The 26,318-nt window shown below is 33.9% G+C and overlaps 1 protein-coding gene across 1 annotated transcript; it reads right to left on the reverse strand.

The window, feature by feature from the left end:
* Positions 1-689: 689 nt before the first annotated feature.
* LOC110600372 (WAT1-related protein At4g28040) lies at positions 690-2,646 on the reverse strand. Its single transcript, XM_021737217.1, has 7 exons — positions 2,323-2,646; positions 2,175-2,243; positions 1,959-2,075; positions 1,583-1,811; positions 1,349-1,507; positions 1,104-1,252; positions 690-1,005 (listed from the first exon to the last, which is right to left on the reverse strand). Exons 1-7 carry the CDS (start codon positions 2,502-2,504, stop codon positions 768-770), a joined length of 1,143 nt encoding a protein of 380 aa, XP_021592909.1. The 5' UTR covers positions 2,505-2,646; the 3' UTR covers positions 690-767.
* Between the last annotated feature and the right edge of the window lie 23,672 nt (positions 2,647-26,318).

Below are 26,318 nucleotides of genomic sequence, written 5' to 3' on the forward strand. Positions count from 1 at the left end.
AAATAAGAAATTTGATAAAAAATAATTAAATTAAATTGAATTTTTTTAAAAAAATTTATTCCAAACAAGAAATAATATTTAATGGATGAAATAAAATCTGTAATTGAGTTTTAAGTTTTAAAAATTATTTTAAGAAAATCTCTATAAAAGTAATAATATAAAAATATATATATTTAATTAATATAATTATACAAATAACTTTATTATCCACTTACATCAAATTTATCCCTTAAAATGTTCTTTGGTGCGTCTTTTTGTACCAACTTAGAGGTGGTTTTAGCTATATTACATTTTCTACTGAGCTGTTCTTTTTTGTTTTTAACTAAAAATTGAGAATGAGAGAAGTAAAATCTGAAATCTCTCAAAATTTACTCAGATGTACTTACAACCAAACTAAACTCGTGAGTGTTTATGCTGTTAACTTTTATTAGGTTCTTTTTTGCTATTAAATATTTTTTTATTTTTTTATTTATAAATCTCTTGCTTAAACTCTTATTTGAAATTAAAAATTTTATAAAATTTTAATCAATTGATTTCTTCTGTATCAATTCATTTGTCTGAGGACTTTCATTTTTTATAACTAAAAAATTATTTAAAATAAAATTGATATCTTGTAGAATTTCTTAGGAATATGTTTGAATTTTATTTTATAAACACAAGAAAAAGGAAAAGAAAAAGATACACTTATCTAATAGAGAATAGTAGCAAATCTTCGTTAAGTACTTAAATTTGTAAAAATGATAGCATAGAATATAGAGGTCCAAGCACTAAGAAGTGGTACAATTTTTGTCGTCATCAGCAGATTTGAGCGACAAAAGTGGTTCTTTCAAATCATCAGCTTTGCAATTCTTCTTCTCTAAAGATTTGTCTATTATCACTTCTACAGTTCTCGACTCATCTTCTCGTAGCTTCTTATGCATCTCCATTTTAAGTTCTTTAAAATCTTTAGCTTTACCCCATAGTACGACATATAGGCCAATAATCACAGCTAAAGCACCAATCAAGCTGATCGATGAAGAAAAAAAAAGAAAGAAAACATCATAAGTTTATATGCCTATCAGCAAATTGAATTATTTTGAGAAATCATATGTCAAATTCATTACCTCCCAACGTAAGTCTGTTCCTGTAGAAATATAGCAGCAACTACTGTCACTATAACTGTGCACAAAGGGTTGAACATTGCAGTGAAGACGGGACCTCTTTGAGAAATGCACCAGGCTTGAACAAAGAAGGACAAAGCCATTGCAATTCCCTGCTCCATATGTTATTAGAAAAAAAAAAAAAAAAATTCACACAAATCATGTATCAGAAATGGAAGACTTGCATGTGAAAATGATGAACCGCTTACCCCAAATAAACAACATCCTATTTCAAGAAATGAATTCAAATGCCAAGCTGCAAGATCTTTTCCAAGAAAAAATGTAACTATTGCTGATTCTATTGTAGCCAATAAACCCATCAACGCAGATGAAGCTAAGTGGTCAGGACAACTTGCTGAAATTGGAATCTGATACAGATAGTGAAAATAAGTTGGTCGATCAGTATACGTATGTATTGTAAGAATAGATAAAATGGGATCTACCTGAAAAAGCATCCAGAGTGACCAGAAACTACTGCTTCCAAAGAGAAGTAGACATCCCAGCAACCAGTAGTCTCCTCCATGGTTGGAGAAGGATTTTAGTGGTGGCGATTTAGTGTTTAATAGTTTAGGGCCTTTGAGAAATGCCATGGAAATGGCTCCACTTACACAGACTACAGTGCCCAAAATCTTGGCCATACTTCTCAAGCTGAAGGTATTTACTTTCTCCAATCTAGTCAATTTTCAGACAAAAAATTGTCAAAAATGTTCCGAAACAAAGGAAAAAAGGGCAAAATTGAATGTGAAATAGATTGAAGGTATATGACCACAGCTAGTAGATATGAAGAAAAGCAGCAGCAAATTGGTTAGCTTTATTTACCCCGAAATGATTGCAAGTACGAAGGTAATAGCAGGGATCAGATTAGACATTGCAGTTCCTACAGTTGAAGATGTTAAGTAGAGACCCTCAAAGTAGGAAATTTGGTTGGCTGTAACGCTTCAATTCATATGAAAATTACACCACAAAATCTGAGAATATATTAAATCGAACTCATAAAAAAAGGAGCAAAAAAAATAAAGTGACAGGTTCTAATACCCAATAAGTGAGGCAAGAAATATCCAAGCGAAGCTCCTGAATCCAAAAGAGGACCAGCATGAATTTCTCCTGCAGCAAATATAACTCTGAGAAAGATGATTTTACAAGGAACGAGAGAGAGAGAGAGAGAGATTGCTTGTGGATATACCGGCTTGAAAGGCAAACTAGAGGTGCCATGATCAAAGTTCCTATGCCTTGCCTGTAAACTACAAAGACCCAGGGATTCAATCCTTGTAAAAAAGCAGCTCTGCTTAAAAGAGCAAGCCCTGCATAAACGAACTGGATCCCAATCATTGCCATTACTGGCTTACACTCATCAAAACTTCCCATTGATTATTTTTGATCCTTCAACTATTTTCCTCAATGGAATCGCGACAACAGTAACCTGGCAACCTGGAGACGCATGGGAAACAAGATCATATATATCATAATCCTTGAGGCGTTGTCGACTTGTCAACTTCACCCTAGGACACGGATTTAGTAATCTCTAAAGAAGATTGGGCTTCGCGGTGCGTTATATCCTGTCATCATGGGTCAACTTTGGATGACATACTCTAGAATTTAGAATAGATAAAATTACTAGTTAATCCATATAATTTAAAAAAATTTATTAACTAATATTTTTATTTTAAAAAAATTATTATTTAATTCTTTAAATTTAGTGAAATTTATTAATTAATTTTTTTTTATACAACACATTAAAATTTTATTGAGGTGTTAAAAAATTTACTAATTAGTTATATGTTAATTTTAATAATTAAATATTGAAAAAAATTTAAAATGTTATCCGTTGGAGAGAGTAATTAGTTTAATTTTTATAAAATTAAGGAATTAACTAATTAATTTTATTTATATTATAGGAGATTAAATATTAAAACACTTAATTTCTAAAGTTAATAAATGACTTATTAATAAATTTTTTAATATTTTAGAATGTTTTAATGAAATTTTTAAAAATTAATGAAATAACTAATTAGTAAATTTTATCAAACTTGATAAATTAAATATTTATTTTTCCTTTTAAAAATTTTATTTTAATATAAAATGATCAATTAATATATTTTTATAAAATTTGAATCGCAATTAATAAATTTTTTAATATATCATGAATTAAATAGTAAAATATTTATCGATTAAAATTAATAAAAGAATTAATTAATAAATTTAAAAAAATATGAATATTTTAATATATTTTTTAAAATGAAAAAATTAATTAATAGATTTTTATATATTATAAAAATTAAATAATTTTTTTAAAATAATGTTTTTAGATATAATTAAAAAAGTAAATTAAAATTATTAAAAATCTGAACTAAGCATTTGTTTTCTTCATTAAAATATGATTAAAATTATGTCTTGTTATTTTTCAATTAATTTGGCATTAATGTTTCATATAAAAATTATTGAAAAATATTTTTATATTATTTGGACATTAAATAATAATAAATTAAATAATATTATTGTTCCATTATGATAAGAGAAAGAGCTTGTGTGTTCTGAAAATAGTTTATATATATATATATATCATTGATTTTAATTGGAGTTTAAATTTGAGAATTTTCGATTTTAGATATAACTGCAATGTTTATAAATTTGGAATCGGTAAAGGAAGTTGGAATTTTTTTATTTATTAAATTAATTTTAAGAATCAGTTAAAAATATTAAAATATATAAATTAAATTAATATTTTAAAAACTTTAAATTAAATAAATTATTTCTCAATAAAACTAAGAGGGATAAGAAGATAAATCAGAGTAAAACTCACAAACTAGAAAGGCGAAACTATGAAGAAAATCCGAAGAACTATTCTGTGTCACGAGAGAGAGTTGACCGAGTTAAGTATAGGAATTATACTCCATTAAATGACTCACACATATATTTTGATGTGGATTAAGAAAAATGACAAAAAGGTTATATGGCCTTCCAAACTCAACCCCAATAAAGCAAGCAGGCAGGACATGACTAAGTACTGCATTTCTATGAGGATCACGGCCACAAACTGAAGAATATCAAGATAAAATTGAAAAGCTAATAAAGGACGACACACTTTGAAAGTTCATCAGGAAGGATAGAGAAGACAAGAGACCCAAGACTGAGGTAAGAATACTCGAAAATTCTATTGACAATGAATATATTAGGGTTATACATGTGATTGCAAGAGGACCTAGAGATTGTAAAGGAAAAAATAAGAGTACCTCTGAAGATGTCTTGTCCATAGAACAAGAACCATGGACGAATAATAGAGCATAAATTTAGCATATTTTATCATTCTCTTCTATCACCTATCTAAGTAATTTTCTATTAATTCTACATTTTTTCTCATATTTTTGCAGAAAAGCAAAGGATAGAAAAGATGAACCAAAATCAATGAGAAAATAAGATGATTATGTGCAATGGCTGAACAGACTTAACCAAGGAGTTGCCCAAGTCTCTAGGCGAACCTCCAAACAGCAGCAGAAGCACATCTAATGGGGAAAAAAAATCATATCTTTTCAGTAAAAAATGCGTCATCTCATACGTTTCAGTGCAGATTTTACGATATGACCTCTCCCAGAGATTAGGGAATATCCATCCTTCTTAGGAAACAAATCAAGAGAATTATTTCATTGAATATATTCAAATCAAACTCTTTTAGGAAAAATTTCAAAAGGATTTCTCTGGAGTCTTGCTATTTAAACACCTTTTTGACAGCAGCAGCACACATCTTCTTCTGCCGAATTTCCTTCTTTCTTTTGTGCTTTCTTACAATCATATGTGGTTAAACTCTTTAGTTCTAGTTGATGATAGGTTGAAGTTGAAGTTTTTTCATGGATTGTGAGATCTAAATATTATTATTCATCTTTTATTGTTCATCTTTTATTCTTCTAATATTTATGTAATTTCAGTTCTTATTATTTTTACTTTATTAATTAATCAATAGGGCCTATTGTTCATATTTTCAAGATAATATATTGTTAGTTTGGATACTTAAAGTCTATAATTACTTGAGTTATTCAACAACAAGTAACAATTAGTGTAATTCACTAAAGAATTGCATGATCTAACTTAAACTCACCACGTGGTTTGGTTTGTTAGTTAGAATTGGATCTCTCTAATTCTTAAGGCGGTTAATAAATTAAATCCAATAGACGTTCTTTGGATCGTTTATTGATTAGAGTTAATTAGTGGACGTTTTGTAATTAATTTATACCTAAGGGAGATTGGTTATGTGGAGCATCTTCCATAACTAGGACTAATTTATTGGAATGAATAAAGATATTTTTGTTTCTACGATCAATTCTCACAACTGAAATGGATCTTAATCTTCAACTAGAATTTATTTACATTGATTTAATTTTCTCTTGAGTATTGCTTTCTTTAATTGTCTTGCTTTTTATTTTGGTTTCACTCATCATCATAACCCCCTTTTTACTTATTTATTTTTCCTAGTTATTGATTGGAGATTTTTCGTGTCAATTCCTTATGAATTCGATCCTATTCATCCTATATTCAATTTATATTTGTTGGATTTGGATAGGTTATTTTTGTTGGCTTCGACACCCATTAATGAAACAAAGAGGTGAAATTCGGGCCAACTGACAGAGCGATAGAGACTTTGCATAATGACCCTCTAGTCATAATCGTCCGATTGAACAGGTATGATGCAAGGCAAGTTTTAGTGGACATAAGTAGTTCTGTTAACCTTCTTACCTTAGAAGTTTTCAATAAAATTGACCTAGATAAAGATAACCTTGCCAAAGTCTCATATATGTTAGTGGGACTAGAGGACAAAACTGTTGCAGTGCTTGGCACCATTAATCTCCCGCGTGTGCTAGGGGATAAAAAGCACAAGCGAGAGGTGTATGAAGAGTTTGGGTTGTAGGAATTCCACTCGCTTATAATTTTATACTTAGTCCCCCAATCTTAAACTGCCACAGGATAGTAATTAATATGGGTGTTTTGTGTTTGAAGTTGCCAACTCTAGGAGGATTGATGCATATCCGAGGCAGCCAAAATTCAATGCAAGATTGTTATAGGTACTCTACAAAAAGTCTCGGAAAAGCAACAATGTCAATTGATCTGCTAGAAAAATCAGATTCTCATACGAAGCCAGAATCAGCAGATCCAATGGAGGAGATCCTTTTAGAAACAGATAAAAAGGTGCATTTTGGAATGGCATTAAATAGTGTAGTAAAAGATAACTTAGTGAATCTACTAAAGTGCAGAATGACAATCTTTGCATGGTATTTAGAGGATGTAATAGGTGTAGACCCGACCCTAATCACCCACAAGTTGTCTATTGATGAATCGATAAAGTCGGTACAATAAAAGAACAGAAAGTTTGCCCCAAAGAGACAAAAAGTGATTAAGGAGGAGGTTAACAAACTTTTAAGTGCAGGTTTAATAAAGAAAGTTCAATATTCTACATGGCTCATGAATGTAGTGCTCGTCAAAAAGGCAAATAAAAAAGGAGGATGTGCATAGACTTCACCGATCCAAATAAAGCATGTCCAAAAGGCCATTATCCACTCCCATCCATCAACAAGTTTGTAGACTTTAACTTAGGTCATGTTGTAGTCTCTTTTTTGGAAACAATTTTAGGATATTATCAGATCCTTAAAGATCTCGAGGATATTGAGAAGACCGTCTTCATCATGGATGAAGGAGTTTTTTATTACAAGGTAATACCATTTAGATTAAAGTATGTAGGGGCGACCTATCAAATGCTTGTGTCTAGCATTTTTAAAGATATAGTGGAAATGATAGTGGAAGTGTACGTTAATGATATGGTGGTAAAAAGTCGAACCTTAGAAGACCACTCGAGCAACATTAAGAGAGTCTTTAATGTGCTAGATAAAGCATGTATGAAACTCAACCCTAAAAAATGCACTTTTAAGGTAAGGGCTAGTAAATTTTTAGGGTACATAGTCTTTGAAAGGGGTATGGAAGCTAATCCTGATAATATTTAAACCATATAGGACGTGGAAGCACCTAAATGCATTAATGATGTTCAAAAATTGAATGGGCGGGTAACAACTCTAGACCAATCCATATCATGTTCGGCTAAGAAATGTCTCCCGTTCTTTAAAGTATTAAAAGAAAAAAAAATAAATTTGCATGGGGCAAGAATGCGTTGAGACTTTTCATAATTTGAAACATTTTTTGTCATCCCCACCTTTGCTAAGCTTGCTCATCGAAGGTGAGGTTTTGATTTTATATTTGTCTATTACACAGGAAACAGTAAGCTCAGTGCTTGTATAAGAAGACAAAAGATAGCAAAGCCCAGTCTATTACGCTAGCCAAGCTTTAAAAGGGGAAGAATTAAATTATCCCCTTTAGAGAAATTGGCCTTCACAGTTTTAATGTTAGCAAACAAACTACGACCTTATTTTGAGTCCCGCACTATCGAGGTAAGGATAAACTACCCTCTCTAGAATGTGCATCAAAAGCTAGAGCTTTTAGGGCGATTGTCCACTTAAGCCATCATACTATTAGCCTATGACATCAAGTACATTCCTATAAGTGCAATGAAGGGCCAAAGTTTAGTCGACTTTGTAGCAGAAAGGATGCCACTCCTTGAGGCTTTCAAGCCTGCAGTTGGTGAGTGGTAGTTATGTGCGGATGGAGCCTGTGGGTCTGGGGGTTCTAGGATAGGAATTCTTGTACAAAGTCAGACGAAAATTAAACTTCAATATGTGGCAAAACTCACCTTCAGTGCCACAAACAACACAGCTGAGTATGAGGCCGTAATTATGGCACTCAAAATCGTCAAAGAAATATGTATTCAAAAGTCGATTATTTTTAGTGACTCATAGCTGGTTGTTAATCAGTGGTAGGGACATTTCAAAGTTCGAGACCCAAGTCTCATTAAATATGAAGAGAAAGTCCCATCCCTAATGACGAAAATCAATAGCAAGTAGGGAGATTATGAACTCACCAAGTAGCTAGGGGCAACAATGAAGTGGCCGACCTACTGGCAAAAATGGTGGCAGTAGAGAGCAACATTTGACTCAACCTGTCTAGTTTGACGTCTTGCACACTCCAGCAACCAACGAATAGGAGACTCTGCTAATTGAGGTGGTAGACATATGGATGACTTCAGTATACAGATTCCTGATAGAGGACGAGTTACCAATAGAAGATTTAGCAGCTAAATAGATAATAAGAAAATCTTCTAGATATGCACTAATAAATAATTGGTTGTATAGGAGATCATCCATCCAACCATGGTTACAGTGTGTATCGGAGGATGATGGCAAGAACATCCTTAAAGATATCCATGAAGGAGACTATAGAAGTCATAAATGAGCTTGGATAATCTCTCGAAAAGCATCCAAAAAAGGATATTACTGGCTTATAGTAATGCAGGATGCAAAGTAGCTCGTCCAAAAGTGCCAAAGATGCCAAGCCCATGCAAGTGCCCCTCGAACTCTAGGTGAAATGCAAGCAGCAATCAATAGCCCCTAGCCCTTTTTCCAGTGGAGCCTAGATATCCTTGGCCATTCCCCAAGGCAACCGGGTAAAAGAAGTATATAATTGTAGTAATTGATAATTTTAGCAAAAGAGTCGAGGTAGAGGTGGTCCAGTTTATCACCACCCAACAACCATTTCCTTTATCAGTAAGAAGATCTTCACATGATTTGGTACACCTAAAGTAATCATTACTAAAAATAGGACACAGTTTGTAAGTTTCAAGTTTACAGACTTATGTAAGAAATGGGATACTGACCTACAATTCAACTCAGCATACACCAACCGAACGACCGAGATTACAAACAGGATGATCCTTCAAGGTTTAAAGAGAAGGCTCGAGAAATCCAAAGGTAGTTGGCTTGAGGAATTACCTCATATTCTTTGGGCATGTAGAACGACTCCAAAAGTAGCAACAGGGAAAACCATGTTTTCACTAGTATATAGTGCAGACGTGGTAATTCCTGTGGAGATCTAGGTAAGCAGTTTCAGGACCCAACATCTCGAGTCATCGGGGATCCTAAAAATTTTCAATCAAAATGTATGTTTACAAGAACAAGATGCCTCAAATGTTCAACACACAAGTTAAACTCTGAGTCTTTAATGTAGCAGATTTAGTCCTTAAGCGGTCTGATGTAATATGCGGTAGTTCCGTATCTGGTGGGTTGAGTGAAAACTGAAAAGGACCATTTAAGGTCTCAAAAGTTATTCATCCTGGGGCTTATAAATTAGCCAAGTTAGATGGTTTAGTCATCCTCCATTCTTGAAATATTTGTAATTTGTGCAAATTTTATCAATAAGATTAAAGAGGCATTTTTTTCTTCATATGTTGTGTTTTATTCAGCTACATGAAACTATGGTTTGACAAAATAAGCATGAACCGATTATTAAGGAAGGTGTTTATAGGGATAAGCCAAAACGCAGGTAATCGCCAGGCATATGATCGGGTGTTGGTCGCATTAAAAAGTTTATAAGGCATTTATGCCTAAGGTATAAGACTGGTAACCGCTAGACACATGGCTAGGTGTTAGTCTCATTAAGAAGTTTCTAAGGCATTTATGCCTAAGCCATAAGGCGGGTAACTGCCAGGCATATGAATGGGTGTTAGTCCCATTAAAAATTTTCTAAGACATTTATGTCTAAGCCATAAGATGGATAACCGCCAGGTACATGATCGGGTATTAGTCCCATTAAAAAATTTTCAAGGCATTTATGCCTAAGCCATAAGGCAGGCGACTGTCATGCAAAAGTTCAAATGTTAAAATTAATTTATTAAGCCACAAGGGAGGGTAAAATCTCCCAGGAAAATGTTCGACTGTTTGCTCCGTTAAAATAGATTAAAGCATTTATTTATCATTCATGAGGATGTTGAACGATCTATAAAATAGATGAGCGAAAGTTTTGATGACTGGTTTATATAAATTATTGGGTCAAGTACTGATTCTAGTACATAGCAAAAATAAAGGCAAAAAGATGATGGAAATATTTTCATTAAAGGTTTTTTTTTACATGGCAGCAGGGACATCTTCAGTCGCCTCCTCTTAAGCTTCTGTTATATTTTCATCTATCTCTATTACATTATCAATAAAAGCCCGATTGGGGGGATTGTCTTCACTCTGCCTCTCCTTCTGCTCATCCTCATCCTCCTCCTCCTCGGGGAAGATATCATCAATCTAGGAAAAATACTCAGTCGGGAAGCACTTGAGTAATTCTTTCTTGGCAGAGTCTTGTCCTTCAATGAACATCTCCCCACCCCGAGCAATAATTTCCTAAAGTTCAGCTTCTAGTCAGCAATCTTGTCCGAGGTAGATTGGCTTTCTTGAACTTGAGATTGCAGATCCTGGGCTTGTTGTTGAAGATTGGCCACTTGATCCTCAATAGTTGTGGCTCAACCTTCTAGAGTGGCCTTTGTAGCATTGGCTTCATCTAGGTCTGCTTGGAGTTTATCTACAGACTCCAGGGTCTCCTTCATTGTGTTCTCCACCTAGGTTACTCGAGCCTTTAGCCTTGCGGATTCCTCTTGTTGGAGGTTTTTATCTGTCTCCTGAGCCCCAAACTCCATTCCTAGGCCCTTGTTGCACTCCTTGGTCAGGTAGGCAGACAAAGCATGCTCCATGGCTGACTGGATGATGATGTCATACATGTTATGCATCTCAACAACACCCGGTCTCTAGCGATCTCTAGGATACATGGCATTTTTTTCAATGAGGAGAGACAATCTATGCTTCTCAAGGAGCAAGTCGACCCAAGTCAATTCCATGGCAAGTTGTTGGATACTCCGAGGCCAAGGAGCTCCTGTACCAGCCTCCTCGTAGTTCTGTGGAGTGGGATGGCTTAGAGAGGGGGGAGTGCTCTTAACTGAAGACTTAGGCTAGGTATTTAAAGGCCCGGTTGCTATAGTAAGGGGAGGTGAGGGAGGAGGCAGCACAATAATCTCTTTCACTCGCCATGCTCGTTTTAGAGGAGGGGTCGAGGTACTAGCAGCGACTTTTCCTCTTCGAGTAGCATGAGCTGCCTTTGCAAACTTGCTCCTCCTTTTTTTAGCCATATCTGCATAAAACAGAGAGTTAGTAAGTAAAATCATGCAAAGACAAAAGTGTTTAAAAGATAAATACCCTGCTTTGAGGAAGAGGGTAAGATCATCCTCGGGTTTTGATGACCAATTAAATGAGACAATTGGGCTTGCTCTGCTTGGAAATGGCTTTACCAGGACAAGGTAGTGTTCCTCACTGCCACATTAATACTTACTCTGTGGGCTGAGGCCATCTTCTAGAGGAAGTCCAGAGCCTCTTCCTTATCTCTTTGTGGTTGGACTCCATCCTTTCTCAACTCCACATACACGTTCCAATTGGTTCGGAGCTGACCAAAACCCCTGGACACTATGTGGCAGAGGATGAGAAACTTATTTTTCCAACGCTTTAGGGAAGATGGGATTTGATCGAAAAGAGTTTGGCGCTTTCTCCCGCTGAAGAACCAAAACTCCTCATTCTTTCGAGTACCCAGCTAGTACAACTGGGAGAATAGGACTACACTTGACTCAATATTATTATTGAAGCAGATGAAGCGAAAAGCTACCAAAATTCTCCAGCTGTTGGAGGACAGTTGGACGACTGAAAATTTATAGAATTTGAGGATTTCGACAAAAAAGGGTCAATCGAAAATCGAAGACCCACCTTCAATTGCTCCTCGTATACCATGATAATATCTTCAGTAGGGATTTGGTCATCAATGAGAACATTCGGATTGGGAGCATAAATTTGGAAGATCTCTTGGGAGATTTGGTAGTGATCATGAAGACAATCTATGTCCCTCTGAGTTAGCACGAATGAAATGTCATTCACTAGCAGGTTGTCGTTGTCATAGACCACCCTCAATGGAACTATGGGAGCCAGAGCACAGATGGAGCTACCGGAGGAAGGGCTAGAGGTCAAGCTACCACTAGAAGAAGACGAAGAAGACCTATTCATTTTTAAGGCAGGGAAAATGATATAAGGATTACCTTTAAACAAATGTGAGAGAGAGTGAACCGAGTATTTAAGCTTTTTCAAAAAAGAAGGAAGCAATTGAGAGCAAACGTGGTAATCATTGGAGAAAGGGAGAATTTATACTGTTGTTATGACGACTGGTTTAAATGCGGCTTAAGAAGCAAAAAGCAACATCATTTATCACCGGAACAGATGAGGAAACGTGAGTACAGGGAGCCAATTTAGGCATACCACATGTCCAAACCGTAGAAAATAGTTGTAAGCTTTGAATTTGAAGAATCGAATATCAATGGAGGACTCCCGATATGGCACAATAATCGCCTAAAGTGTATTAGGCATTGTCACTATGTGATGGGACCACATGGCATAATCTTAATAAACCGTGACCCTCGGTCACTCAGATATCACCACCATGAGAGAAGACCCGGTCAACAGGATGATTAATGATCGGAATAATAGAAGGCTTGCCCCGTGTATCTAATCAAACCTTTCATGACATCTAGTTACCGTTAGAAGATGTTATACAATAGATCCCCATTACACCTACAATCACGGAATCTCTTATCCACTAGCTGGTATTAGTCGGATTTTCAGGAAAGTCACTAACTAACCTTATCATATTACAATATAAAAGCAAAGCATACACAGAGTTTAAGGTACGCATTCTAATACACTCTTCTAAAAGCTCAAGTTCTCTATTTACACTCGCCCTTCTTGAAAACTTAATGCTTTGAGCATCGGAGTGACTACCTTTAGATCCCAACCACCTCACCTTCTCCTTTTATAGATTGACAGATCATATTCAACTCATTTTCTACCACATCAGTTATATCCAACTCATTTTCGGCTACATCACACATCAGTATTTAAATTTCAGTAGTGCAATATATTTAATCTCGCTCCCATTATGTAGTTATGTATACTATAAAAAATAAAATGAATATTTAAGATACGATTGTGAAAATATAGCTCTGTTTATATATATATATTTCACATCAAACTTTTAAAAAATAAAAAATAAAAAAAATATTTTCTTTCATTTAAAAAAATTGTTTTTCAAAAAAAATTGTTTTTTTAAAAAATTATTGTTAAATAAAATTTTTTTTTTTCGCACTTTCAATAATTTATGAGTATTCGACATATATGAATTTCTTAATATTTTAATTTTTAATAAAAATATATTTGATGAAAAATATTTAAAATATTTGATACAAAATTGTTATCTAGGTGCGTATTGGTTTCTTCAAATTAGCGTTGATCCGAATAAATTAATAATGTGAGATGACGTTTAGGATTTGTGGTTATAAAAGTTGGATTAACACTGACTTGTCTTTGAGTATTAGTGTTTGGAATTTTCCTCTTAGTGATAAAGCATTTGCTTTATTCTCTCTTTAAAGCTTCATCCTGTGGATGTTAGGCTGGCATTTTTTAACCACCACGTGAAACGCCGAGGTCAGGCCATGTATAGGAAAACAAACTTAGGCCAACTCAGAATGATTCGGAGATAAACATAGAATTTTCATTTAATGACATTAGAACTATTTTACAATTTAAACAGTGCAGAAAGTTAAGGCATAAAACATTTTTTATTAACATTATGGCCCCTAGGGGAGAGCATATTTCGGTATAAACCGAAAAATCGAACCGAACCGGTTGATTTTAATTTTTCGGTTCGATTTTTCAAAATAATCAGTTTGGTTCGATTAATATATTTAAAATTTTTTGGTTTTCAGTTCGGTTCGGTTTAAACATGTTAAATAACCGATCAAACCGAAAAATCGATTTAGTAGTTAGGCCCAAGCCCAAACCCGAGCCCAAGCCCCCTCTCGTACCCAACCCAGCACCCAACCCCTCCATCCCTTTCGGCCCCAAGCCCAACCCAGCAGATTTCAGTTTGAACCGAACCGAATCGAACCGATTTTTATCGGTTTGATTCGGTTCGGTTATATCTTCATAATCGATTTTTTCGGTTTTTAAAATTTTAACATTTCAGTTTTCGATTTTATCGATTCGGTTCGGTTCGGAACCGAACCGACCGATTGCACAGCCTTAATGGCCCCTATTTCTTTATTTGCAGCGTCACAGTGAATTTTAGTTTAAAAATGCTGAGATCATTTTAAAGGCTTATGTTTTTGAATTTTAAATTGCAAGTATAGTTTATTAAAACAATTTTTAATGATTGAAATTGTTTGAAATTTCAATTCAAGTTGAATTAGTAGCTCTAAATAAATCAAGAAACTTATTATTATTAGATTTTTTTAGAAAGTTTTAAGTAGAATTTTTATTAAAAAAATTTATATTTAAAAAATTTAATTTATATTTATATTTAATTAGTGGTTGAATATTCTAAATATATTGCTTATTGAGATTTAGAAGGAATATAATGCACATACTTTCGTGTAATGAGATTTGAAAATTTTCTTGTAGGAGCTGGAGCAACAGTATCAACTGATAGTTTTGGAACAGAGGATTAGGGTGTTGTTTCTCCTGATTTCTAAGTGTTCAAAGGCTTTTTTAGTGAGGTAGGTTGTGCTTCAATCGATTTGTCTTTTAGTGAGACAGTAGGTAAAGGTCACATGGTATTCATAGGAGATGGTTGAGTAAATGATTTTTGAAAGAATAATTTTTATTCTAGAATTTTGAAAAGTAAGAACTTGAAAGTTACTATTTTTAACTGATTAACATTTTTAAAAGGCTAAAATTAAACATCTAATGTTAGATGCAGTCTAAATTTAGGTATTAAATTTCTGCTTGCGTCTATTTTTAGCTAACTACTTTCAGTCTGCAAGTTTAACTGACTCCAGTCTACATGGTTTTTAATGTTATATCAACTAGTATTTTCAACGTATATTATAGTTAAACTACTCTTAAAGTTGAGAAGAAAAATTTTTAGACACTTATTTAAGATATTGAATTTTTTCATAAATAATTAATGAAAGTACTAATTTTCTAAGAGTATCAGAACCCTTATGTTAAAGCTTTTCATTCAATTTGTGATCTTCATTGGCAAATCTTCTCTATCTCATCTTAATAGCACTATGTTGTAATTACCGAGAGTTATTGAGAATGTTTCTTTTTGAGTGAAAAGCTATATTAGGGTGATCAAGTGTGTGACTACTTGATAGAGGTTATAAGCACCTATTAAAACTTAAATAAAAATTTGAGGGGTGAATTAAACTTGTCAAGGTCTTCAAGCACCTAGAAAGTTTGTTATTGCATCTAAGGCTGTTCCCTTATCTAGTAAAAGGGGTTTAGTAGAGTAAAAACTCAAGGAAGGTCCTTGGGAGAATGAACGTAGGCTGTGTTTGCCAAACCACTATAAATTCTTTGTATTTGATTTTCTTATCCCTAAAATCTTTACGTTTAGCTTTCATTATTTATCTGATATATATGTGTAAATGTTAAAACAATAATGATCAGAATGTGCTAAAATTAGCTTGCTAATTTAATTTCTACTTTGTATTTTCTGTATATGTTAAGTACTTATTTGCCACCTAATTTTGTGGTTTTAATCATGTTTTGCAGATAATAGGTGTAAAGAGACAATCTGGAGAAAATGCTCTTAAAACTGCCAAAAAGTGCCAAATATGGAAAGTGCCAAAAAAGAAAAGTTTTTAAATAAGGAAAGTTTTCAAAAAAGGAAAGTCTTCAAATGAGGAAGTGCAGAAGCAAAAGCAAACAAGGGAAGCTCAGTCAGAAGATTATTTGAAATTCAAAATGCAGATCTTTTTTTCCTTGTTCAATGATGTGCACACACTGTAACAGTCATATCTTCCTATTTAGGCAGCAAGATTTCAAGGAGATGCACTTGCCTCCCATGCAATCAGCATTCAAAATTCAAACGAAGGCTCCACCTAAAAAGAAAACGACTGGACAAATATCTTTCCTCTTCTGCAAAGCATCTGCGCGCGCCCCATCTTCCCTCTGGAGAGCATCCGCACACGCCACCTTCCTTCTGCAGTGCATGCCGCACGCCTCCTTCCTTCTGGAGAATTTGCAACGCGATTCTTTCCTTTTTAGACACAACTTGGGCAGCAAGTACCTCTAGGGCAGCAAGGTCAGCATCTAATCCCATTTAAGGAGCTCATAAGCCAACCAAAATACCTTTTACACACTCTTCTTCTCTTCGGATTTAAGGCTGCCGCACCACACCTTCTCCAAGCAAGCTTCGGCTCTTCTTTTCTTTTACCTTTCTCTTTTTTTTTATCTAGTTGAAGATTGGTTGAAACTAAGGTTGTTTAATGGATTGTGAGATCTGAACATAAACTGTTTGTCTTTGGTTTGTTCAATATTCATACAATTTGATGCTTGAATCTATTATTACTTTGTTGTTTTGATTAAACTGGCCACTTGATTCTTGATTGCAAGGTAGTAAATTGTTAGTTTAGATAATTTTAAGTCCATAATTGCTTGAATTGTTCAAACATAAGAACACTTGGTGTAACAACTGAGAAATTGTATGATCTAGCAACATCTCATGCGTTTGAGTAGCTAGGATTGGATCTCTCTATCTCTTCACGCAATTAACAATTATTTTGATGCCTAAGGCCCAAGGATGTTCCTTGGCAATTTGTTAATTAGTAATTAATTAGAGGACGTTCCCTAATTGGTTTAATTATAAGGAGAGACATGGTGATGAGAAGCGTCTTCCATCCCCATAACTAATCTATTGAATCAATCTAAAGAACATAAGTTTCAATGATCAATCCAAACAACTGAAGTGGATCCAACTCTTCAACTAGACTTTTCTCATATTAGATTTCTCTTTTATTTATATTATTCGCTTGTTTAATTGCTTTCAGTAGTTGCTTAATCAAATCAATCTCAAACCCCCCCCCTCCCATTTTACTTTTAGTTATTTGGTTTCAGTTTTATCTCGTTTCAGTTTACTTCTCTTTCAGTTAATTCTCCTGGTCTGGTTAAGAAAGATAAGTTTTCAATTCTCTGTAGATTCGATCCTTTACCACTATCTGTAGTAGTAATATTGTTGATAACCGGAAAGGTTATTTTTGACCGGCTTCGACAACCGTGAGTCAATGAGTTATCACCACAAAACAGGAGCTACGTGGCAAGGATTTGACAAGTGGAAAATGCGGTTCCGCTCGAGGAAAGGGAGACCCGGATACTTTAATACCCAACTTACCATCAAAACTCGCCTTTCTCTGATTGGCTGAGTCTTGGCACAGAGTTACCGTTATCAGGCACATTTCCATTTCGCCTGTGATCGCGGGATCACCAACCTATTAGCTAGCAATATCCCTTATCAAGCAGTTGATCACATCATCGTCAGATTTCAAAAAAATGTTATATTTATTTCCATCTTCTTAGTATAAAAGGAAAACGATCACAGAGGCAAAGGGACGCAATCTCTAATACTACTAAAACTCTGAGTCATCTATTGTATTCTCTTGATTCTTCAAGGTATTGACTTGAGCATCGGAGTAGCTGCCGTGGGCAACCACCACCTCCTCACGTTTCCTTTCTTACAGGTTTCCACCAACCACAGCACAATATCATTCTGGCTATGTCATCAGCCTAATCTCATCAATATTTGTTCCTATACTCATTTCACGCCATTGACAAATTTGCACTAAAGTGGGGAACTTAATCATGTATAACTTCTAAGTTCATATTTAGCAGATAGCAAAAAAAGTCTCACTAGGTTTCTAACATGTATTCTTTTAGTCCAATTTTATAATCATCTTACCCTAAAGTCATTACTACTTAGTCATTTTCATATCAAAGCGTAAATCATCCCCTAAGCATACATAATCATGTCTCTATCATGCCTTAAGTATACATAATCAAGTCCCTATCATGTCAAACTTGTTTTTTAAATTATCAAGTGAGTTACTTAACTTACTAATTTAATTACATGCATATTAGGTAAGGTGCATCAAGTCATCCAAAGAAAGGGAAGAGAGAATGAATTAGCCAAATCCAAATCCTAAGCTAAAGAAAGAGGGAGAAAAATAGAATTAATCTCATTGGCTATAAGAAATGAGGGAGGACAAAAGAATTAATTTATATACTCATAATTTAAAAAAAAAATTCACTAACTAAACTCAAGCTATTACTAGTCCTTTGGTCCATTACCCTTTGCAAAAAGCCTTTAAGACACTCCAATGGGCCTCCATGTCCAAATGAGCTTTCACGATATGCTTCATAAGTCCAACAAAGAAAGAAGTTTACCCACCAAAAGGAAAAGTGCTATTTGGCCAAGGTAGAAAAATTAAGAGAAGGAGATCTTTTTTTTTTTTTTTTCAAACTTTCTTACCATAATCCAACTTATTATAATTAAAAAATATAAAACATGAAATAAATAAACAAAAAAATGCTAGAAAATAAATTTAAAAAATGAAAAGGATATAACTCAAATAAAAAATAAAATAATTAAAAAAAGGAAAGAAAATAATACAAATATAGAAAGAAATAAATTACATACGGAAATAAATAAATTAATTATGGAAAAATTATTTTTAACTAAGGAAAGAAAAGAAAGTAAGAAAAGTAAGGGATATTCTTATTATTATTTTTTAATTTAGGTAAAAAGTTTATTCTAATATGAAAGAGATAAGCACAAATATGGTAAACAATAAAATTAGATAAAAAGGGAAATTATGCAAACATAGAAAGCAAATAAATTAAACATGACAAACAAAAAATAAGAATCATAAAATAAAATATGGCAAGAGTAAATTAAAATATGGCAAAAATAAATTAAATAATAAAAGAAATAATAAGAATTAATGGAGTAACTGTAATTTAATAACATATTTCTATCTAAATTTAAGAAAAATAAATCTAAAAAAATAGAAAAAAAAAGGAAATAAATCAAATCCCCCAAATATGAAAGGAGGGTTCAGCCAATCTTAGCCACCAGTGAGAAACTCTAGTCATTTTCTACATGTTTTAATGCTCAAAAAAAATTTTGAATATGAAAAAATATAAATAAATAACTAAGAAGACAAAAACATGAATATTGGACCTATAAAAAATTTCTATCTGATTGTCTATAATTCTGGTATTAAAAATAAAAATTCAATAATAAATAGTAAACATACTCAGAAAATTATGAAATTTTATACAAATTTCTTACACATGTAGAATGCTCGGGAAAAAAAAGAAAGACACTAAATACTTGTAATTTTTGAGGTATTTCAACGATATGGAATTATTACAGTATAGATTATAATCTGCACATTAATTTTATTTATGATAGAGCACTATATTAGATACAGAAAAATGAAAAACTCAAAATATAAAAATTACAATGGGTTTTTTAAAATTAATTTTAGACTTAAAAATCACATCATTTGGGAATATGAAGATTAAGTTATTGGTCCTTGAAATTTCGGATATTGCACTCTAACTGACTCAAATTTCTTATTTTCCTATGTAATTTTAAAAATTCATAAATAATTCAATATAAGTAGGAATGAAAAACTGAAGAGAATTTGGTGAAGAATTAAAAAAAATATTTCGAGAACTATAACATTTTCGAATCGGCATAAAGAATTCGAACAGATCTAATCGCTCACATGGTTTTATATACAAAATTTTATTATCGTCAAATTTCACATTAATTTTAATGTGGAAGATGCGCAATACACTTAACTCAATTCAAAAATATGTAAAAGAAATATTTATACCATGAAATAATTTACTTTGAGAATAAATAAAAAAAAAAGAAAAAAGAAGAGAAATTTAAGGGAGAGGCTTGAACACTGAAGAGTGATGTTTTGTTTTTGTTTTAGTTTTCTTGAATAAATTTGAAAAAATTTAGAGAAATAGGGGAGAGGGGTGGCAGCTGCCAAAAAAAATTGAGAGAAAATAATTTTTCATTAGGGTTTTTAGAAAGAAAAAAATGTTTAAATAGGAAGAGAAACAAAACAGGATTTTTAGTTTTTGATTTTTTCTTTTTTCTTCTTTTTTTTTTATTTTCCTTTTTAATTTAATTTTTTTATTTCAATTTAATTATTTAATTATTTAATTAATTTTATTATTTAAATAAATTATTTTTATTTGATTTTTATCATTTTTTATTTTTATTTTTAATATTTTTTATCTCATAAAATATTTCTCCACAACTTTAAAAATTAATTTTAAGTGTATCAGGATCATGATGGAATTCTCATCATTTGAATCTCACTATTTTAGATGTGCACGTACCTTAATATGAAAAACTGGGTTCTACAACAAAGGTGGAGTCCCAAATCAAGTTACGAAAATATAAATGCGAAGCATTTTTAGGCCACTAGGGTGCCTAGTATTCGATTCAAATTGAAAAAATCGATTGAATCAAATTAATTTAAAATTTTGGTTCAGTTTTTTATACATTTCAATTCGGTTTGATTTTTAATTTCAGAAATTTCAATTATTTCAATTTGGTTCGATTTTAATCAGGAAAAAATCGAAAAAATAAATTAAACTGATTAGTGATAATAATATATTTTTTTAATAATATAGAGAAATTAAATCATATTAAAATTAAAATATTTTAATTAAATTTTAAAATACTAAAAATAAAGTGAAAAAAATAAAAAAAATAATTAAAAATCGAAACCGATCAAATCGAACCGAATCAAACCGGTTCGGTTCGATTTCTGATCAAAATCGATTCGGTTTGATTTTCATAAATACTAAAATTTCGATTTTCGATTTATTCGGTTCGGTTCGATTTTGAACCGAACCGACCGAATGCTCACCCCTAAGGCCACAATGTAGGTTACCATTAGGCCAAACTCGAGTGTTTGATCCAACCATGAATACGCTTTTTAAAGCAAATATACTAAGCCAATTAAGCTTAACGATTGTTCGATTAGGACTCGATAAAAGAAGCGTAGCAAGACGCCGAGAATTGCATGACTAAGTTCCTTAGAGAAATAAGAAGGTTGAGTTAAATATCATGGCCCTCTAGGTGTGAAACGCAAAGGGTAAATCTTATCATCTTTACTTAACTTGCTTAACCTAAACAAGTAAGAGGCATTTGGCGCTAGAATATTTTACGTAAGTATTTAAAAAATTTTCTAAAGTATTATTTTATTCTAGAAGCTGAATTAAAAATTAAAGTAAACAACAAAGAAGAATAAAGCCAAAGGGTAAAATTTTATTCACTGTGTTCATCATTTATATCTTCTGGGTCTCGCTCCTAAAGGCTAGACTCGGTTTCTTGAGGTACATCAGCTTCACCCCTCGTATTACCGCCCTTCTCATTAAGACACCATTCTCATTAAGGACAATCTCATATATCTAGAAGACATCCTCTACAAGGAAGCGCTGGCTTGACTCTTTCTTTATGGCCTCTAAAGCTTTGAACCACACGTTTGTGCTTTTTCATGCTGGGCTTCTTGATCATTCACTTAAGAGGTTGTCTTTTCCAATTCTTGGATCCTCCCCTTGAGTTGGGCTATCCTGAAGGCTTGCTCTGCATTAGCCTTCTCTATCTCATCCTTGTGAGCTAAGGCTTTCTTTCCCCAATTCCATTTGTAACGGGTCACAAGCCTCAAAAGTCATTAAAGTCGGATGCTACTTAACAATCGGGGCTTGAGCCTTCTCAGCCTCAACAATCCAATATTGCCACTCCTTCTCATACTCTATAAACTTCCGTCGGATGATTCTCTTCTCTCCTTCCTAAGCAACAACTATACTTGTGTTTTGAGAGAATACCTTATCATAGCTATTGTCTTTATACTTCTTTCAAACCAAGGGAAAGGCAGTAGACTTGGAAAACTGTCCAGCAATCTTGAGGCTTATGCCTCAGTTGTGAGTCACCATCTCCCTTACTTGTTGGTATTACCTGGGGCCTAGTATTGCCTATAATCTGGGCCTCAGTCGATGGGGGAGGAGGCAAGGTGGAGTGTTGTTTCCTCGCTCCATATTGTCCCATTAATTGGTGGCCTCAAAGTTTGGCTGTTCTAGGACCCAAGTCTCCGTTTTCCTTATTTTTTCAACTCTTGGGTGCCTTTGAGCAGGCTTGTTGATGCCCTTGGTAGCCTCCCTAGTGAGTCGCCTCCTGTCAGCAAGCTTCTCCCATATTGACTTTTTTGGAACCATCTCTACAGAAATAGAAAAGTCAGTGCAAGTATAAAGAATCAAAAAAATCATGTTTACCATTTTTTGAACTCAGCTTCCTAGCACTTAGCTAATTCTCGCTCAACCATTGATCCATGACCTTCCGAGACACCTTCATGACATCAAGCTTTTGACTTGAAGCAAGTTTCTTCAGCTCTTTCACTGTGTCCTCCTCAGCCATTGAAAGTGTGGGCACTGGCTTCTTTTTATAAGTTGTGCAATTCCAACTTTTTCTTATCTACACAAATCGAACTAGTGTCAGAGCATAAAAAACTTATGCTTCCTTAGAGGACAACAGGCCGTTAAAGATCTAGCATTTCTTCTATGCGCTAAAGCACTAGAATTTTTCATTGTCCCGCCAGTTTCATTGGCACATAGCTGCAAACACTCTTGCAAGAGCCCGGATTTAGTTGGCAAGACACACGTCTTCGAACTTAGTCATTATCTGCTAGGACTTATATAGGATGGAGTAAGGCATGAAAAACGAGAATGTCTAAGAAAAACTCTCCCAATAGGAATCTTAGACAATAAGCCCACCTTCAATTGCTCCTCATATACTATAGTCGTGTTTGGAACGAGGATGGTCTCATCACCTTAGTTCCCCTCAATGTCGAATAAATTTGTTAATATATGATAGTGGAGTAAAGCCTGGTAGAGAAGGGCACATAATGGACTATTGAGAGATCCTCTTCGATAAGGGGAGGGCCTCTAGTGATGTTGGGAGGTTGGACCACACTAAGGGAAGGCTCAGTTTGTGTTTTGCCGCTTGACAAATCTAACCACTCAATGTTTATTGAAAGAGTTTGAGGGCTATTGGAAGACATAATGGACAGGTCATGAGAAAAAGCAAAAAGAGAAAGAGAAGGGAAGGACATATAAGTTAGAAATTACTTTGAAATTATAAAGGCAAACACTTGAATCAGAGGAAGTTTGGGAGGGAAAGGAAGGAGAAAAAAACTTGAAGATTAAGGACATATGGTTGAAAAAAGAGAAAAGTTTCATCAGTTTTTTAATTCAAGAATCTACGGCTCAATTTATGTTAACAAAGAATAATATACCGGTACGGAGTAATGATAAATGTTCAAAAATATTGATATGAAAATAATATCACGAGATAGTACTTTAATATATATTAAACTATAGACTTTAAAGTGAAAATAAATAGACCATAAGATATATTTTTTTTTTTATATTTTCTCCTTAAGAAAAGTGTTACTTAATAATTATGCTCATAATTATTTAATGTCAATATTTTTCGACAATATCTAAAAATTATTTTTATTTATTAACGACATAATATTATTTTAATATAAATGAAACTAGTGAAAATGAATCAAACTATATAATATATTTTTATATTTTATTTTGAAAAATTTTTAAAAATATAAAATATATATATTTTCTTAATTTTTTAAATTTCAAGTAATTATTACAAATCTCACAATAAAAAGACTACCGCATAGGTTGAGGTTTCGATTCACATCCAAACGGCCATTTCAAATCAAAGGTATGACAAGTGACTACTATCCATATAGAGTATTGGTTCAACTCAAATATAGAAGATTCAATAATTATAAAGTAAGACTTCTAGTATGGCTTTTGCTCAAGAAAAAAAATTAAAGTTGACCATTTGATTTTAATATAATAAGATGTAAGACTCGATAATAAAGGGTCATATGGATCTTAATCCGATCAATTAGGATCAAGTGATAAATCCACATATTATGTTACATCCGTTACAAGTCAGGTTGGAAATTTTGCCCAACTTCAAGAACCCGTGCGATATTTAGCCTTCTCTCAAAGTTAAGTCAGCCTTTTACTCCAACGACAGCTCCATAAAGGACTGAGTACTTAATAGATAATGATAATACTAAACCTAATAGATAAGGATAATACTAAACCTTCATAAGGATAATACTTCGAATGTTTTGAAATAGCTTTCTGTTGTATTTAGATGTGTATAACTCCCTTATTTGTAGGATGTAAACAGACTGTATGTATGTATTTAAATTCATCTGTTATTCATAATAATACACACTTCTCCTATTCTCTTATGGTATCAGAGCTAAAAGCTTAACATTATTTTTTTTTCCGATCCATTTCTTTTCTACTTATTTTCCTTTCCTGTGTTATGGATCCACCATCTCCCACTGTTGAGAGTTCAACAACCCCTTCGGTTGTGCAGTCCCCTACTATGTCCTCTGGTTCTCAACTTGTTTCTATTAATGCCGCAGCGCAAGCACCTATCAAACTCACCTCCACAAATTACCAATCCTGGCATACACAGTGGTATTCGCTGTTGGTGGGGTATGATTTTCTTAAATATGTTGAGAAATCAAGTGATGTAACCATTGAATTAGATCCAATCTGGTTTCGTCAAGACCAATTAATTCGAAGTGCTCTAGTAGTATCTCTTTCACCGGATATTGTTCCCTTTATAGTTGGTGAGAAATCTACATCTGATGTCTGGCTTACCCTGGCAAAGACGTATGCAAAACCTTCACAGGCTCGGATTATGAGTCTTAGGGAATCTCTGTTCACCACTAAAAAGGGATCCATGACTATCACTGAGTTTTTACAGAAAGTTAAAGTTATCACCACCACTCTTGCAGCCGCTGGTGTCCTGATTTCCATGAATGAAGTCGTCCTTCATATTCTTCATGGGTTACCCCTGGAATATAAGGAAGTTGCTGCTGCAATTCGTGCTCGAGATACAGAGGTATCTTTTGATATTTTACATGATAAACTCACTGATTTTGAAAGTCAGTTAGCTCGTGAATCAGGTTTTGTTGTTGCGCCGACTACGGTTAACTATACTGCCAAATCAGGATCTGCTCAGTCTCAGTCTCAATCAACTGGGAATAGGTCAAATATGTCTGCTGCGGCTTCATTACCTGGTAATTATGGAAGAGGATCGACTTCGAAAGCAAAAGTCAAATGCCAATTTTGTGATCAACCGGGTCATACCACCAAGCAGTGCTTTAAACTTAAAAAGTTGCTGCCCTGGATGTTTAACAATGATGCATCGCAGACTGCAAACAAAACTCAGGTTAATTGTGTGACACAAACTGGGCAGTCTACTGATTCTAAGTGGATCATGGATTCCGGCGCCAATCAACATGTTGTTCAAGACTTACAGAATTTAGCAATCCATTCTGAATATGATGGCAATGACGATGTTCTTCTTGGTGATGGTAGTTCTTACCCTATAACACATATTGGTTCTGTTCAACTTTTGTCACACTCAAAGCCCTTGCATCTGAATAATGTGTTATGTGTCCCTGCTTTAAATAAGAATTTGGTTTCTGTTTATCAGTTACGTGCTGCTAACAATGTTGAAGTTACATTTAATCCATTCTTGTAATACCCGGCTAGACTCCGGTATCGGAATTCCTACCGTCCGGTGGAATTTCGGATGTCGGGAACTTCTAGAAGGGTAAAGACATGTTTTATAAAATGTTTTCATGAATTTTAATGGTTTTAAAGTATAAAATTAAATGAGTTTTTGCATGAAAAGTCCTTGGAGGAAAACTCAGGTTCGGCCGCCGAAAGTCAAGTTCGGCCGCCGAACATGCATGCGTTTTGGAGGCACGTTAGGCCCCCGAAAGCATGAGTTAGGGAAGTCCAGTTTCGGCCGCCGAAAGTCAAGTTCGGCCGCCGAACATTGCATGGATGCGGAGGCACATTCGGCCCCCGAACGTGGCCTGGCCAGCCACCTATAAAAGGGTCCCTTAGCCGAAAATGGGCGAGCTTTTTCTCCCCACTTCGGCCAAGGTGAGCATTCCGCCATCCTTCCCCAATCTTGAGTCTTTCCTTCCTTTTGCCATGAACTTTACAAGTTTATAACTTTGGTTTTGAAGATCTTTGAGCTTAGAACGAGTTTTGGAGCTTGGAGACCAAAAGTTGGAACTTCTCCCATCTCCAAGTTTAGATCTCCTCAACCCTCGATCTTCAAGAGGTAAGAGCCAATCTTAAGCTCAATGTATGATTTAAACAAGTTTTATGAAGTTTTAAGGGGTAGAATGCATGTTAGGGTATATGTTGAACCTATGGGTTTTTGATGACTTTTTGAACAATGTGGCATGTTTGAGTATGCTTGAAGTGTTGTAGTTGGGGTATTTGATGTTTGAGGCCC

The sequence above is a fragment of the Manihot esculenta genome, chromosome 14 (assembly GCF_001659605.2).
Source record: "Manihot esculenta cultivar AM560-2 chromosome 14, M.esculenta_v8, whole genome shotgun sequence".
NCBI classification, from domain to species: Eukaryota; Viridiplantae; Streptophyta; class Magnoliopsida; order Malpighiales; family Euphorbiaceae; genus Manihot; species Manihot esculenta.

Bases quoted from the DNA above. Each gene is read 5' to 3' on its own strand.
- LOC110600372 (XM_021737217.1), bottom strand. From the start codon at position 2,504: ATGGGAAGTTTTGATGAGTGTAAGCCAGTAATGGCAATGATTGGGATC. The intron at 2,076-2,174 runs GTATTAGAACCT...TATGAATTGAAG, and splicing joins TTTCTTGCCTCACTTATTGG to CGTTACAGCCAACCAAATTT. The intron at 1,006-1,103 runs GTAATGAATTTG...TTCATCGATCAG, and splicing joins GAACAGACTTACGTTGGGAG to CTTGATTGGTGCTTTAGCTG.